This window comes from Herpailurus yagouaroundi, unplaced genomic scaffold (assembly GCF_014898765.1).
Source record: "Herpailurus yagouaroundi ecotype Mexico unplaced genomic scaffold, PumYag 185, whole genome shotgun sequence".
Classification (NCBI taxonomy): Eukaryota; Metazoa; Chordata; class Mammalia; order Carnivora; family Felidae; genus Herpailurus; species Herpailurus yagouaroundi.
In genome coordinates this window covers 4,152,534-4,169,248 of record NW_024412416.1, presented here as the reverse complement: position 1 = coordinate 4,169,248, position 16,715 = coordinate 4,152,534, and the positions used below count along the sequence as shown (strand labels likewise).

At 45.5% G+C, this 16,715-nt stretch overlaps 1 protein-coding gene across 1 annotated transcript in view; it reads left to right on the top strand.

Annotated features, from left to right (window-relative positions):
* The window catches only part of WHAMM (WASP homolog associated with actin, golgi membranes and microtubules), a 17,095-nt gene extending 767 nt beyond the window's left edge, over window positions 1–16,328 (top strand). Inside the window, exons 2-10 of the mRNA XM_040493398.1 lie at window positions 666–839; window positions 1,629–1,779; window positions 2,841–3,010; window positions 3,838–4,003; window positions 6,142–6,329; window positions 7,722–7,808; window positions 8,066–8,161; window positions 12,877–13,276; window positions 15,529–16,328. Coding sequence (XP_040349332.1) covers window positions 666–839; window positions 1,629–1,779; window positions 2,841–3,010; window positions 3,838–4,003; window positions 6,142–6,329; window positions 7,722–7,808; window positions 8,066–8,161; window positions 12,877–13,276; window positions 15,529–15,827 — 1,731 coding nt within the window. The 3' untranslated portion in view covers window positions 15,828–16,328. The remainder of the gene's footprint in view (window positions 1–665; window positions 840–1,628; window positions 1,780–2,840; window positions 3,011–3,837; window positions 4,004–6,141; window positions 6,330–7,721; window positions 7,809–8,065; window positions 8,162–12,876; window positions 13,277–15,528) is intronic.
* The last annotated feature ends 387 nt before the right edge of the window (window positions 16,329–16,715 follow it).

Genomic DNA, 16,715 nt, shown 5'->3' with positions numbered 1-16,715 from the left:
CTAAAACCCAGGAAAAGTGAGGATGTGACCTGAGCAAAATCAAGAGCCTAAGGTTAGTTTAACCGACTGAGCGGCCCCTCTGTGCATTCTTTTGCAGAAGAGGGGTGTGAGAGGAGAATTCAGTCCCATTTCAAAACTTTAATTACATCTTCTCAAGCTACATATAGAATGAACTTTTACAATTAAAATGTTGTATAAAAGGAGTTTGTTAGTGGTGTCGACTACTGAATGATTACAGTAATGATACTCTACCGTGGATATACCATGGCTTAATTTAGCCATTCTTGTTTTATTGGGCATTTTGGTTGGAGGACAATAGCTTTTTAATATTTAATCGGTATTTAAATTTTTAAAGTTTAGGACATTGGGACGCCTGGATGGCTCAGTAGGTTGAGCTTCTGACTCTTGGTTTTGGCTCAGGTCATGATCTCATGGTTTCGTGAGTTCAAGACCTGAGTTGGGCTCTGCGCTGGCAGCACAGAGCCTGCTTGGGATTCTCTCTCTCTCTCTGACCCTCCCCCACTGGTGTGGTCTCAGTCTCTCTCAAAAATAAATAAATAAACTTTAAAAAAAAGTTAAACTTTAGGACATTAAGGTTTCTTTAGTTTTGTTATGAGCTTATAAATACTGTCCATACTGAGCTTTATTTACATTTTGTCTTCTAGGTTCTTCAGGAGCATGATAAAGCCCACACCATGGTGGCATTAATGAAAGTCTATCGAGAGGAAGATGAAGCTTACCAGGAATTAGTTACGGTGGCAACCATGTTCTTCCAGTATTTGCTGCAGCCGTTTAGGGATATGAGAGAAGTTGCAACCTTATGTAAGCTTGACATTTTGGTATGTTTTCTTCATATTTTTATATTATCAGATTCACTATTTGTCACATGTTGTTTCTTTCATCACATTTGAGATTTCAGTCTGTGTTTGTACTTTGGGTTCACCCTTCTGTTTAGATGATAGTGGGGCTATATCAAGGTGGTATTTATTTATTTATTAGTGTTTATTTACTCTTGGGAGAGAGAGAGAGAGAGAGACAAAGACAGAGTGCTACTGTGGGAGGGGCAGAGACAGAGACACAGAATCCAAAGCAGGCTCCAGGCTCTGAGCTGTCAGCACAGAGCCTGACGTGGGCCTCGAACCCACAGATTGCAAGATCATGACCTGAGCCAAAGTCAGATGCTTAACCAACTGAGCCACCCAGGTGCCCCACATTTATTTTATTTTTTAAACTAATCTGTACGCCCAGCGTGGGGCTTGAACTCATGACCCCGTGATCAAGAGTTGCATGCTCCACTGACTGAGCCAGCCACACGCCCCTAAACAATTGTGTGTTAGAGAAACATAACTTGATAGCATGCCTCTCCAGAAAATGCTATTCTAGTAATGCACATTGAAAGTAGGTTTTTCTTTTTCTTTATGCCCGAGTATCCTTTTGTCTTCCAGGTGGTTCCTAGCTTAGAGCCTTATTCATACTCAGCAAGGAATTGCTGAATGAATGAAATGTAATCAACTAAGTAGTGGTAATAAAAGTAGCTGAAATCATCCATGTGTCCAATTTCCTTTCAATTTCCTACGGCTCTACATTACTATTTTCTCTTACTGATACAGTTTTCCCTTCTTTTGTAGAAATCCTTGAATGAGGATGATCTGGGTCCTAAGAGGATAGTGGCCTTGCAGACGGAAGCCAAAGAATGGAGCAGAAGGGCTGAAGGAGCTGTCGTCTCTATTCAGGACATCACCGTGAATTATTTCAAAGAAACCGTAAAAGCGTTAGCAGGTAACAGTTTAAAATTCTAAGATGTGTGTCATTTTCATTTTGTTCAAAAGCCATTTGAGTGCCTCTTGAACACCAGGCGCTGTATTTTCTGGGAGCTGGGGATTCGGTGTAAGGAGAAGTATAAACAGACACTGCCCAGTCTGGTGAGGGCAGAGAAATCCTATTTATATATTCATTCAAACACATGGAGAATGGCAGTTAACAACTGGCCACACGAAGGAGAGAAGCACGGGGCTCTGAGAGCCACCGAGAGGAACGAGGCTCCTTCACTAGGTCAGTGAAGGCCTCTGGGAAATAATCCTTGCCCTGATATCTGGAGGGTCAGTGGGAGTGGAGAGAGCATCATAGTGAGGGAAGAGCGTTCCAGGAGGAGGAAAGGGCACACAGAGGTGCTCTGGCTGGAGGGAGCTTGGCAAGTGTGAGGAACGTCGAGTCTCGGGGCTGGAGCAGAGAGGAGCGGGGGAACATGGTGGGAAAAGAATGCGGCAGACGGCAGGGATGGGGGTGGGGGACAAGGACTTCTGTCTCATCTGTAAGTCGTTGATGATGGCTCCAGACAGGACACCGAGTGTCTCCCAGTTTAAGTTACATCCGTAAAGTGAAATGCCATGTAGCTATTAAGCATGCTTCTCTAGATCTGTTTTTTGTGAATGGTGACACTTCCACTATCTATCAAGTGAAATAAATAAAATACAAAAAGGAATGATGATCTTGTGGGGTGTTTTTATTTTTTGGTTTTGGTTCAAACTGCCTGTCTAGCCGGACAGACATAGAAACAGTCTGGAAGTATATGCACCAAAATGTAAGAAATAATCACCTCTACTAGGTGAGATTCAGGATTTATTATTTTTCTCTTTTTTTAAAGTGAAGTATCTAAAATTTTTATGTATGTTTTATTTTTCTGACAATAAAAGGTCATTAAAATAAAACAAATTTTCTTTTAAAAAGGATGTTTTGTAAGTGACGTGGGAGGCAGTAAACAAAGAATTAGCTCGGGATACATTTTTCTTCCTTTTGGTGAGTTGTAATTATGTTTTATTTTATTAATTCCAATCCGACAGGAATGCAGAAACAAATGGAACAGGATGAGAAGAGGTTTGGCCAAGCTGCCTGGGCCACGGCAGCTCCCAGGTTAGAAAAACTCAAATTGAGGTTGGCCCAAGAGACCCTTCAGCTCATGAGGGCCAAGGAGTTGTGTTTAAATCACAAAAGAGCTGAAATTCAGGGAAAGGTAAGACAAAGATAAATGAAACTTGGTTTAAAAAAACATACTTTTAGGGGCGCCTGGGTGGCTCAGTCGGTCTGACTCTGGGTTTCGGCTCAGGTCATGATCTAGCAGTTTGTGGGTTCAATCCCCACGTCAGGCCCTCTGTTGACAGGGCAGAGCCTGCTTGGGATTCTCTCTTTCTCTCTCTTTCTGCCCCTCGCTCCTTTGCTCGGTCTCTCTCAAAAATAAATAAACTTAAAAAAATCTAAAGTAACAGAAAAACATTTTTAGGTAGTGCCTTTCTTTCCAAACACGGTTAGAGCTTCCTTGCTGCACTCACTGCACATCTTCTACTGGCTGTGAATGTAGACTGCGGGAGGTTGGCAGGAAACTTCCTTTCGGTCAAGATGTTTTTGAAATATATTGTAGGGTGCTGCTGATAATAACACTGAGCTCAGCCCTGAAGCAGATGAGATACTTAAATCAATCAAGCAGTGTTTCAGGATGACTTGAGGGTAATAAAAAGGTACTTTATCCCAGGATCATAGCCACTTAAATTTCTTCCTCTAATGGTAGGAGTGTGAAGCAGGAAACGCTGCAAATGCCTCACGGTCATTTACTTTTCTCAAAAGCCTAAATATTTTCATATGTTTCAAGGGTAAGTTAAAATATTTGTAACAAACATCAATAAGGCATTTTTGTTTTATTAAATGAAATGGAAAAAGGTTTCCTCTCTGTTAGTTTTATATTTGGTATTAAGCAAAGAATAGAATATTGCTCAAATGCATCTAATGTTTGCTTTTAATGTACTAGTTATTTTAACCTGCTCTTACTTTTTCCATGAAAACCAGATGGAAGATCTTCCAGAACAAGAAAAAAATACGGACGTTGTCGATGAATTAGAAATACAATATTATGAGGTCCAGTTAGAACTGTATGAGGTTAAATTCGAGATATTAAAATATGAAGAAATACTGCTTATTACACAGTTGGACTCAATTAAAAGGCTTATAAGAGGTAAGATTTATACTTAAATGGGTATGTTAAAATGTTTAAATCACGCCTTCAAGAAAATACCAAGACTGTGTTACCACTTCTTATAAGTTGTCTAAAACATCTACTGAAATTTCCTGAAGTTTCCTTTTAGCATTTTTGTTTTTCAGATGATAAATTCATCATTAAACACACAGCAAAACAAAGGAAACTGTTATCACCCCAGTTCCATCATCTATAGATCCTGACATAGCCTTGGTTATATGCTGATGTGTATAAGTAAATATCAATTTCTAAACCAAAAGTATATACCCTGTAGAGTAGCCTCTTTTCATTTAATACCTAAAAACCATCTTTCCATTTGAGTAAGAAAAACATGAAAAATTTTAATGACTGCACAGCATTCATTATGTGTACGTACCGTGATTTCGTTTTTCACTCTTGCAAACGGTAGTGTAGTGGGGAGCCTTCTTCTACACGTCTTTGCATGTAAGAGAGAGTGTTTCTTTGGAATAAATTTCCAAAGATGGAATTGCTGGGTCAAGGACAGTGCAAATTTCACATCTTGACACGTACCTGCTTACACTATAATAGTCCTTCAGTATACATTTTTTCCTGGCCTCTATTATTTTCTGACTTCTAAATTCCATACTATACAATGGCCTTGTAGGTTGAGGTTGTGCAGAAAGACGCTCCCCGCAGCAGATTATGAAAGCACCTGTTTCCCCATACTTAACAGCATTCTTTTCAATTCTTGCCTCCCTGATAGAAGAAAACGGCGTCTTGTAGTTTTCATTTCTTTAATTGTAAGTGTAGCAGGCATGGGGCGCCTGTGGCTCAGCCAGTTAAGCTTCCGACTTAGGCTCCGGCCATGATCTCACGGTTTGTGAGTTTGAGCCCCATGTCAGGCTCTGTGCTGACAGCTCAGAGCCTGGAGCCTGCTTCGGATTCTGTGTCTTCCCTCCTGTCTGCCTCCCCCCTGCTCATGCTCTGACTCTGTCTCTTAATAATAAATTAAAAAAAAAAAAGTATAGTAGGCACATTTTTGTATGTGTACTGGCTGTCTGTATTTCTTTCGTTAACTGCCTATCCTTGGTCTTTGCCCATTTTTCTTGGAATGTTCCCTTTCCATACTAAGGCTATTACTCTAGTATCTGTCAAATGTTGCCACAAACTTCTCCTTGTCATTTGCTTTCTCTTGCCTTGCAGAAATACTTAATTTTTATGAAGTCCTATCCACTTTTGGTGAAGTCTTCCCGTGTTTGTTGTTATGCTTGGCAAAATGCTCCTCATCCCCAAATTATATCAATATTTTACTTAGGTTTTCTTTTAGTATGTTTGTGAGTAAAAAAAAAAAGAAAAATCTCTTTGGGGCTCCTGGGTGGCTCACTGGGTTAAGCCATGCCAAATCTGAACATTTAATTGAATCCTGAGTATTCAAAAAACTTTGCAGTAATTTCAGGTTATAAGCATTTTACATATTTAGGAAAAAATCCTACCGAAAGAGTTAATCCAGAAAGATGCATGCCAAATTGTTCACAATGTTTTCCTCTGGGAATGGGCTCCCAAAGGTTTGGGAAAGGAAGAAGAAAATTTCACTTTCTATTTTATTTAGTTCTGCAGAGCTAGGATTTGTCACAATTAGCGTGTATTTTTAAAAGATACGTACGTAATCACGATTAAATGTCTTTAAGGCCCCTTAATGAGACACTGCTGGCAGAATGTGGGTTTCCTTTCTGGAGGGCGATCGAGTGCTAGCTGCCAAGAGCCTTGACTATTCATCTCTAAGGAAGTAATAAAAATGTACACAAAGACTTTATGTTCAGATGTTCATCACGGTGAATTTGATAATAATGGAACTTGGAATATTTCTAACGATACAGAGTGCTTCAATGAGAGAATACTGTGTTGCCATTGAAGTTCTCTTTCCATCACATGGAAAATGTCCTCTTAGCACTGTTACTGGTGTGTGTGTGTGTGTGTGTGTGTGTGTGTGTGTGTGTGTCTCTACACTCCCCCGCCTCCCCACACGGGTGCTAACAGCAGCTCTCCCTGGGTGGCGGCGGGGTTACAAGTCTCCCGTACTTCCCTTACACTGAAGGTATCTTCGTGTGTTATTTTTTATACCAAACACGTTTTAAATGTCACCACTGTGTTTCTAGATAAAGAGGGGGAAGTTGTCTATTACGACCCATGTGAGAGTGCAGAGGAACTTGAGGCCGTGGCTTGTGCGGCGGGGCTGCCTGGCGACGAGGACCTGGAGGCGGCAGAGCTGAGGCGGCAGCACCAGCGCCTGGAGCGCAAGCGGGGCAGGATCTGTGCCCGGAGGGCCTGTCTCAGGAACAGACGGGTGGGCAGCCCAGCGGCTCTCCTCTCCCCACTCAAGGATTCCTCCACTCAAGATAAGGCTCTCGACCACACAGTGATTCATTTCTTGCGTGTTTATATAGATACCAATGGCTGCAATTAAAGAAAATATACATATATATTTTTGAAAAGTATAATAAAGTACTTATTAAAAGTATACTTTTTAAAAGTATACTTTTTAAAAGTATAATCCTTTTGAAAAGGATTCTGTGTCTTTTGGGATTTAAGCATTTACCATAATCTCTAGATTTTGATCAATCTGTTCAACAGTTGTTTGTTGAATACCTGTTACATACACAGGTATTTTTAAAATCACAATAGGTAGAAGCTTCTCATAATCAGCTGGAGTAAATTCTAAAATTTGTTTCTAAAATTTATTGTAAACGTTGATTGTAGAATATTAGAAATAATATTCAGCTCATTTCAATCCTTGTATTTGGTGAGTGGCTTTTTTTTTTTTTTTCTTAATTTTTAAAAACCCTGTGATATGGGGTGCCTGGGTGGCTCAGTCGGTTAAGCATCCGACTCTTGATTTCGGCTCAGGTCATGATCTCACCGTTTGGAGGTTTGGGCCCCGCATCAGGCTCTGCACTGATGGTGTTGAGTCTGTTTGGGATTCTCTGTCTCTGTCCCTCCCCGGTGCTCGCTCTCTCAAAAGAAACAAAAATAAAACTTAAAAAAACGAAAACAAAAACCACCAAAAACTTCATTAATACATAAAGGGTGCACCTGAGTGGCTCAGTTGGTTGAGTGTCCGATCTTGATTTCAGCTCAGGTCATGATCCCAGGGTTGTGGGATGGAGCCCTGAGTCGGGCTCTGTGCTGAGATGGAACCTGCTTCAGATTCTTCCTCTTTGTCCCTCTCCTGCTCACACTTTCTCTAAAATTAAAAAAAAAGGAAAAAAAAGGTAACACACCTTAAGTATGGTTAAGTTTAGTTAAAATACAGTTTTTAGTAGAATTTTTCAGGTGTTTGTAGGTTGCATATGGTCACGTAGTTATGACTGGAAATACTATTGTAATATGAGGAGCTGAGTTTAAAATAATCACATTGAAACAGATTCTTAGGACACGTGCCATTTAAGAACGGGGGACTGCCTGTGTGTCCTCTCATTTCCACTTGGAGGATTTGCTTTTTCATCTTTCGTGGCGCTGAATCACAGCTGTGGTCCTATGAGTGGGTACCGTGGACTCCTGTAAGGCGCCCGTCAGCACATATCACAAGGCTAGCGGAGGCAGGATCCTGGAACCACAGAAACTCGTATTAACAAACGCCTTACGTGACAGCACAAATACAGTGCCTTCTTTTAAACTTCTTTGCTAGAGCCCACAGTAATATTAAAAACCGTGTACGTGACTTGTATTATTCTCCCAGGATCAGTGCAAAGAGAATCATCGGCTCCGACTACAACTGGCTGCAGAAAGTATGAAACACTTTCATCAGCATCACAGTATCCAGATGGTAAGTGGCTGTAGAGAACATGGTTTATATCTGCATAATGTGACACACTGGCTTAGATCTCTAGAAACTGGGGCTCCACTGCCCCGGGGCTGGCAGGTGCCAGCCTTGATCCTGGGGAGACTGCAGTCCAGTCCTGCAGCCTGGGGAGGGGACATGGGGGTGAGACCCGGGGAGGGGGTAACGTTGCATCACACACCCTGTCTTTCTCAACACTTTTAGTTTGAGAAATTTACAAATACACGTTTGCTTAAATGTAGAAAAGAGACAAGATAAGAGAAGAGGAGCAAAAGAAAAAAGAATGGATAAACCAGGAACGCAAGAAGACACTCCAACGATTGAGAGCATTTAAAGAGGTAAGTTCTAGGGGCGCCTGGGTGGCCCAGTCAGTTGAGCGTCTGACTTTGGCTCAGGTCGTGATCTTGTAGTTCATGAGTTCGAGCCCCGCGTCGGGCTCCATGCTGACAATGCGGAGCCTGGATCCTGCTTCGGGTTCTTGTCTTCCTCTCTCTGCCCCTCCCCTGCTCAGCTTTGTCTCTCTCTCTCTGTCTCTCTCAAAAATAAACATTAAAAAATAAATAAAGGTGTAGTTTTACAAATAATTACCCCTCACCTCCATTTTCTGGAGAAATGAAGACCGCCCATCCTAGGAGAAAAGTATAAAGTATTATGAACCGATAATTTGGAACACAAAATGTTTCTCAAATGCCATCATTTTTAGTATAGAAGTAAAAAACAAGAATATTAAAATGTTAACATTTTTGACATTGCAAGACACCAGGGTTCTTGCTCTCTCCTCCTGACCCAGTGGTCAGGCTGACTCGGCCCACCATGCTGTTGACCAGCCAGAAAAACTGAAAACAGTTACATTGCCCTCAACCTTCGCTTGCTTTTTCCTGACTTTATTAACATTCTGTAAAACGCAGTCAAGGAGGGGCACCTGGTGGCTCAGTCGGTTAAGCGCCCGACTTTGCTCACGATTTTGCGGTTTGTGAACTTAAGCCCCACGTCAGGCTCACTGCTGTCAGTGCAAAACCCGCTTCGGATCCTCTGTCCCTCTCCCTCTGCCCCTCCCCTGTGTGTACTCTCTCAAAAATAAACATTAACAAAAATTAAATGAAATGCAGCCAAGGAATCCCTGTGACCTGGTATAGTTAGGTACTCTGTTAAAAGTGTATAAGTTTAAAAACAAGTAGCTACTCATTTAAAAATAACGTTAAACTAGCTGAATATAAAACATAAATCTGTTTGCATCACACAGATCCACGTTCGTAGCTGCCCCACAAGGGAAAACGTCCCACTCCCAGACAGGACTCCGGGATAAGGTCTTGAAGGTGTGCTGTGCTACCAAGGAATGGGGCCCCTGGAGTGATAAATCATGACACGCTGACCTCAACTTGTTTTCTGATGTGCTCATTAACCAGCGCCTAACTGCATACCAGCCCGGTGCCAGACATTTCCCGTTCTTTCTCATTTAATTCTTAACCCTGCGGCCCGCGTGATGGCACAGCGTCGCTCGGGACTGTGTGCGGCCGCCTGTCTCCTAACTCTGGAGCCGCAGAGGCCTTCTCCTGCCTGGGCAGCACATCAGAATTGCTGATGCCTAGACCCCACCTCCAGAAGGAGGGAGGGTGAGCCGGAGGGATGCTGTGTGAAACCAGGTGAAGGTAGGGCGAATGGGCGCAGGACAGCTGGTTGGTCAGCTCTCGCCCGAGGGCACTGGTTAATGGAGCCTGGATGGAGGACGGATCCGGGGGTGCAAGTTCGGCTCTTTAGCCCCGGAGCATCCGATCAGGATCAAATTTTCAAATCTGGAGGTGGGAGGGATAGACCGAAGGAAGGAACAGAATCAGGCCACCTGTGCTTTCAATAGACTAGAAGGATGAATTAAAAAATCCAACACATTGACCTCACACTGGTGGTGGTCTGGAACGGAACCTGTCTCCGAGGTGCGCAAGCTGAGGGTTTTTTGGCCTTTGGAGGTGTGGATTTCTCCAGAGGGTGGCAGGATGGAGTGTGTGGGCTTTAAACGTAGGGGAAAGAACCTCGAGAATGGAGTTTCTTCCAGCCTCCTAGCAGTCACTTGTGAAGAAGTTCGAGAAAAGCCTGGGACTTTTTTTTTTTTTAATTTTTTTTTTTTCAACGTTTTTTATTTATTTTTGGGACAGAGAGAGACAGAGCATGAACGGGGGAGGGGCAGAGAGAGAGGGAGACACAGAATCGGAAACAAGGCCTGGGACTTTTTAAGATGTACGAACAGATGAGTCCTCTGTAGAATGAGGGGAGTCTGTTTACCAAGAAGTGCCACCCTCAAAGGGACAAAGCCAATCTGAGCACATTTGGAAGGGGGAAAGTAGGAGAGGGAGAAGACGGGAAGTGAATCACTTGATATGTGACACTTGTTGAGCCCAGACAGGTTGGGCCGTTAGGAGGTAAAGGATTTAGTGTGTCTTGAGTGAGCCCTGGGGACACAGACTGCCCAGCACCATGAGGCAGAACTCGACAGGCCAGGGTGCCCGGATGCCGAGGAGGGGTCCCTGGGGTTTGGGGATGGCTGGATGACCTCCCGAGTCTGGCCCGGGGTTTCCAGGATCCTGATTCTCCCGGCATATGATGACGGAAAGGCACAGTATGGTGGCTGCATGACCAGCAGCCGCATCCGTGAGGTTTGGGGCTTATTGCCATCGCTCTTCTGTCGTGGAAAGACTTAGAAGAATGTGGAGGAGAGGGATGCCTGGGTGTCTCAACTGTCGATCGTCCGACTTCGGCTCAGGTCATGATCTCGTGATTCACGAGTTCGAGCCCCACATCAGGCTCTGTGCTGGCAGCTCAGAGCCTGGAGCCCGTTTTAGGATTCTGTGTCTCCCTCTCTTTCTCATGCTCTGTCTCTCTCAAAAACAGATCAACATTAAAAATCTTTTTTTAATAAAAAAGAAAAATGTGGACGAGCGGCAAATGCAGGCACACCTTGGAGACTGTGCCGGTTCTGTCCCAGACCACCACAATGAAGCGAGTTGAATGAATGGTTTCTCCGTGCATATAAAACTGTGTTTATACTACAGTGTATTAAGTGTGCAGTAATAGCATTAGGTCTACAAAAAAGCACATACCTTAGTTTAAAAATACTTTGTTGCTAAAAAATGCCACCCGGCGAGCTTTTGGCAAGTTGTAACATCTCTGCCAGTGGAGGGTCTTGCCTCGATGTCGGTGGCTGCTGACTGATCAGGGCAGTGGCTGCAGAAGGCGGAGGCTGTGGCCATTTCTTAGAATAAGACAACAGTGAAGTTTACTGCCTTATACAGGCACAGTTTGGGCGCCCCAGAAACAACTGTAATAGTAACAGCAAAGATCACTGATCACAGACCATCACCGTAACGATGAAAAACTTTGAAATAGTGCAAGAATTGCCAAAATGTGACACAGAGACCCCAACTGAGCAAATGCTACTGGAAAAATAGCACTGACAGGCTTGTTCGACTCAGGGTTGCCATGAGCCCACAATTGATTAAAAAAAAAAAAATGCAATTTTTGCAAAGCAAAATGAAGGGCAATATGGTGAGGTATGCTTGTACTCTATCATGAATTGCCCTTTTGGTGTATTACTACTAAATTTACATTAGTATTATCCCATTGTATACATGCTCTGCCAGTTTCTTTTTTCACTTAAATTACATGGAGATGTGTTCTCATTTACAGATAGATAGGTAGATCTAGTTCATTTTAATGGCTACATAGTATTAACATTTTATGTGTTTTATTGGCTAGTCAGTGCCTACATTAGGGACCACCTTCCCACCACTCAGGATTCGTTTATAAGATTATGTTTTTCGGGGCGCCTGGGTGGCACAGTCGGTTAGGCGTCCGACTTCAACCAGGTCACGATCTCGCGGTCCGTGAGTTTGAGCCCCGCGTCGGGCTCTGGGCTGATGGCTCAGAGCCTGGAGCCTGTTTCCGATTCTGTGTCTCCCTCTCTCTCTGCCCCTCCCCCGTTCATGCTCTGTCTCTCTCTGTCCCAAAAATAAATAAATGTTGAAAAAAAAAATTAAAAAAAAAAAAAAGATTATGTTTTTCTTTTTTAACATTTTTTTTAATGTTTATTTTTGAGAGAGGGCGAGTTGGGGAGGGTCAGAAAGCAGGGGAGACAGAGGATCCAATGTGGGCTCTGTCCTGACAGCACAGATCCTGATACAGGGCTTGAACCCACGAACCACCAGATCACGACCTGAGCTGAAGTTGGGATACTTAACCGACTGAGCCGCCCAGGCACCCCTAAGGTTATGTTTTTACTTATCAAACTAATACTTGAGAGACCAGAATGTTTTCTTTTTCTTCTTCTTTTTTTTAATGTTTATGTTTTGTTTTATTTTTGAGAGAGAGAGAGAGCATGAGCAGGGGAGGGGCAGAGAGGGAGAGAGAATCCCAAGCAGGGTCTGTGCTATCAGTGCAGAGCCTGATGCGGGGCTCGAACTCATGAACCATGAGATCATGACCTGAGCCAAAATCAAAAGTCCCCTGCTTAACCGACTGAGCCACCCAGGTGCCCTGAGACCGGAACATTTTAAGTTCACATTTTTAAATTATAAGGTTTACTGTGAACCTAAAACTTGGAGAAAAGAAACATGTGATAACCACCACTTTGAGGTCCACTCCAGAGGAGTTTTTCAGACAGCTGTTTTACGTGGTTGTGAATTTAACACCGCGTCATCTGTATTCTTTTAGGATGCTTCACGACTTTGTACTATTTACGGTTTTTCGTTGCTGCCTACTATTTTAAATAAGTTCACCATAGTTTTCTGAAGTTAACTTCCTGTTGTTGCTCTTTCGAGTTTTATTGTTCATACTAACACTAGGAGTGTTTTCATCTGCATGTACACTGGCCTGTCTTTGTCACAGAGCAAGCGGTATCTATCAAGGGATGTGGATGCTGCCTCCGTAAGAACGGCCTTCGTAGGCAGGCTGGCCATCCAGGGTGATGAGGAGCCACTCTGTGAACGAGAGCATTTGCACCAAGCGTCACCCTTCGGATGGTTCGAGTCTGCGGCCGCTTTCTGACCCCGTGTTTCCTCCCCAGAGGCGCCCGGGCGGGTCTGCAGCGACATCGCCCTGCTCGGGGGCTGCGGCCCTGCACCTGCCAGCTGGGCTCGCCGCGCAGACGGCTGCGTCCCCAGGGGAGACACCTGACGGCAGCGATGCGAAAACCCGTGAGGATCGGGACTGTTCTGGAAATACCGACCAGAGCTCTGTTCCAGCTGGTGACCAAACACGCTCCAAATCCAGTGAGGAACTGTCGCCGCCACCGCCACCACCGCCACCACCACCACCGCCACCGCCGCCCCTCCCTGGTCCGTACGCAGATCGCCAGAACTCGGCCCTGAGGACTCCGGGGACAGAGGAGCCGCTTCCCCTGTGGGGCGAACCGCCTGCCGTGAGAGCGCGCCACTGCGCAGCCGTAGCCGGTCCCCGAGGCCCAGGTAACCGCTGCTGCTCCCCCCACTCGGGCGCTGGTGGGGGTGGGGGGCGGGGGAAGCAATCAGTCCCCCTCCCATCAGGCTTTGTCAGCGTTCTCTCCGCTCTTAAAACTCCCCAGTGCTCGCTGCCTTTAGTGTCACTCTCTGACTGCAAAGTCAGCACAGTCTGAGTTTCACAAATGCGAACTCGCCTCGAAGAAACCAGGTCTACACATTCCGTGGTCACGTGACTTGGGATCTCTGTTGCTGCATCACCCGTTTCAGGTTCTTAAGACTTCGGCCCCTGGAATTCTCCGTGTTCCTGTTGAGTCTGTGAGTCATTTACAGAATGAAATTGTCGCGGCTTAAGTAGAATATTGGTTGGCACTGACTGCAGAGGAATATTAGAATATTCCTGGCTGTTCCACAGACTGGTGGACTGAGAAACCTTACTTAGGGAGAGCTTTCTAAAATGAAGTGGTTAAAAAAAAAAACAAAACAGCCCACGTCTTGCCTTTCCAAGTACAGTACACTGAATACACGAATTTTCTGTTTAAGGAGGTCTGAAGCTCTGACTTGCGGCTCTCGTTTGGTCTGATCCACTGACTGTTGAGACTGGCTTAAATCTGCCCAGACTCAGAACCTACGGCTTCGGGGAGGGGGAGTGTTAGACAAACGTGTGCGCTTGTTACAAAGACCACGCCTGAGCGCCCCCACCTAGAACGCGCAAGATCTCTGCAGTAGGTGATGGGAATCGTGGGAAAAAAACGGTTCCAAACTGTGGTTCTGGTATTCTGGCTATTCGGAGTTCACGGGTCACTGTATCCAGAACCAGGTACCAGTGAAAATGTCCACACTGTTAGGAGGAGACCCAGCTGGCCCATTTCCACAGGGTCTGCAACAACGTAGTGTAGCAAAAGCAAGAGCTCACATGCCTGGGCCTGGAGTTTGGATGTGAGCAGACCTCTGTGGGGGACTCATCCCAGTTCAGGGGTAACGCACACCGTGTTGGGAGGCCCTCGACACACACACACGTTGCCCCGTTTCACTGCAAAGAATAAAAAAGTGTGAGTACCCGAAATGACCAAGTGTGAGGCTTTGTCACTCCTGGAAGGGAGCTGTGATGAGAAGTCGTGGGTTCAAATCCAGGCTGAACTAGTATTTTGCTAGAGCACGGCCTCTCAATCCTGAACCAGAAACGACTTCCATCTTGAAGCCTCACCCAGACACCTCTACATTAGTGACCACAGTTGCGCCCCCATCTCCAGCAGGTAGAGGTCAAAGATTTTACCCCCTCGGGGGTCTCAAGGTGCCTGAGGAGAAAATAGCTCCTCCTCACCCAGGCCTTGAAACTCTGATTGAATTTGTGTTTTGACAGCATTGTGCACCCTCAGGTAGAAGGCATACGTTCGCTCGGGTGCAGTTATCAGGTACCAGCAGAGATGCACCAGCATGGCCCCCATCAGGCTCACAGAGCCACTGACTAAAGTCTACTTCCAGCCTTTTCCTGTGCGCAGACCTCCCCCTGTCACCGCCACAGAATGAGTCACCGCTGACTAACATCCAAGAGTGGTGAAGTCAGGGGGCGCCTGGGGGGCTCAGTCAGTTGAGCGTCCAACTTCAGCTCAGGTTGTGATCTCGTGGTCCAGGAGTTCAAGCCCCGCGTCGGGCTCCGTGCCGACAGCCAGGAGCCTGGAGCCTGCTTGGGATTCTGTGTGTGTGTCTCTCTCTGCCCCTCCCCTGCTCGTGCTCTGTCTCTGTCTCTGAAAAAATGAATACTCCTTAAAAAATTTTTTAAAAAGAGTGGTGAAATTAGAGAAATACAGCAGGTCCACTGTAGGGAAGGAACACGGAGAAGATACAACTTACTGAAACTGTGCAGCTCTCGTGCTTACTGGATCAGGTTATCTGCACCCTAGGTTTTCACCCCTCTTCAGGATCACACAAAAAGACAACACCTGCATCTTGTAAAACAGCCACTGGGACGAAAGGTGTGTGTGACTGTGCCTGAGTTGCTGTGACTCTGAGGGAGTGGCGGGCAGCGAGTGGCCGAAGTGAAATATTAGCGATTAAGCCACCCTGTGTTCAAACAGGGAGGTAGCGGTTGACCTTTCTCGCAGGTGCTCAAAGCATTTGTTTCACGGAATGATTATTTGCTGAAACCGCGTTATTAACCTATGTGCGACGTAACCCATAACTGGTACAAAAACGCCCTGGCGCCTTGGGGAGAGAGAGTGTGGGTTCTGATGGTCCTTGCTCTGTCCGCTCAATTTCAGGATCTATGGACGAAGTGCTGGCCTCCTTAAGGAGCCGCAGGACCCCTCTGCAGAGAACGGAGGTGACCGCCTCGCCCCCTCCCCGCACCTCGTTCAATGAGCAACTTCTGGCTGCCATAAGGCAGGGGGTCAAACTGAGGAAAGTTCACTCCGGCCTCGACCTGAGCCCCAGCAGCAAACCAACCAGTGACCTGGAGACAAGTATCAAGGCGGCACTCCAGAGAATCAAGAGAGTGTCTGCTGACTCGGAGGAGGAGGACGGTGACGAGCCGAGCCCCGGCAGCGAGTGGGACCGCTGAGCTCTCCTCCACGGCCAACGGCACCACCCGAGCGCTTGAATGAGACGCAGGCCCAAGGTCTGTTCTTGTAAAGGCATGTGAACAGGTGGCCCGGCCACATAACAGCCCCAGAGACCAGTGGGGCTTCGTGTGATGTTGCGGCCTTTCTTGAATGTTGTGGCTCCTAAAATCAGGGCGGGACGTAGAGACGTGGGGACATGCACACACCAAACTGTTGGGATCTAAGAACCCACAGTATTAGCGGCGTAAGAGAAGAGTATTTGTTTTTCACCGAGGGTGATCTAGAATCATTCCCTTCTTCCAAAAAAAGGTGATGCTACTACGTTTAGCGGCGCTGTTGTGCTACTGACCATGTCCTCCTGTGTGGAGCCGTGGCCTCCCCACATTTAAAGGCTTGAACGTGGGGGTGCCTGGGTGGCTCAGTCGGCTGAGCGTCCGACTCTTGGTTTCGGCTCAGGTCACGATCTCAAGGTCACAGGATCAAGCCCCGTGCCAGGCTCTGTGCTGACAGCATGGAGCCTGCTTGGGATCCTCCCCCTCTCTCTGCCCCTCCCCGGCTCACGTACTTGCACACTCTCTCATAAATAAACAAAACGAGATAAAGGCTCGAATGTGAAGATGGTTTTAGCAAGAATCAGAATAAACCGCTTAATTTCAGGAATTCTTTTAAATATTTTAAATGAAATATATTTTATGTATCAAGCACATATATAAACTTGTAATAAAGAACTATTTATAACGCATCAGTGTGATTCATGAGGAAATGAGACACTATCTGAACACAGCTGTCCCTGCCTGGCAGGGGGCAGGAGGGGGTCAAGTTTTTAACAAGATTTTAGATAAACATTTGCTTAAGCAAATACTAAGGATGAGGGAATAATGCTTCGC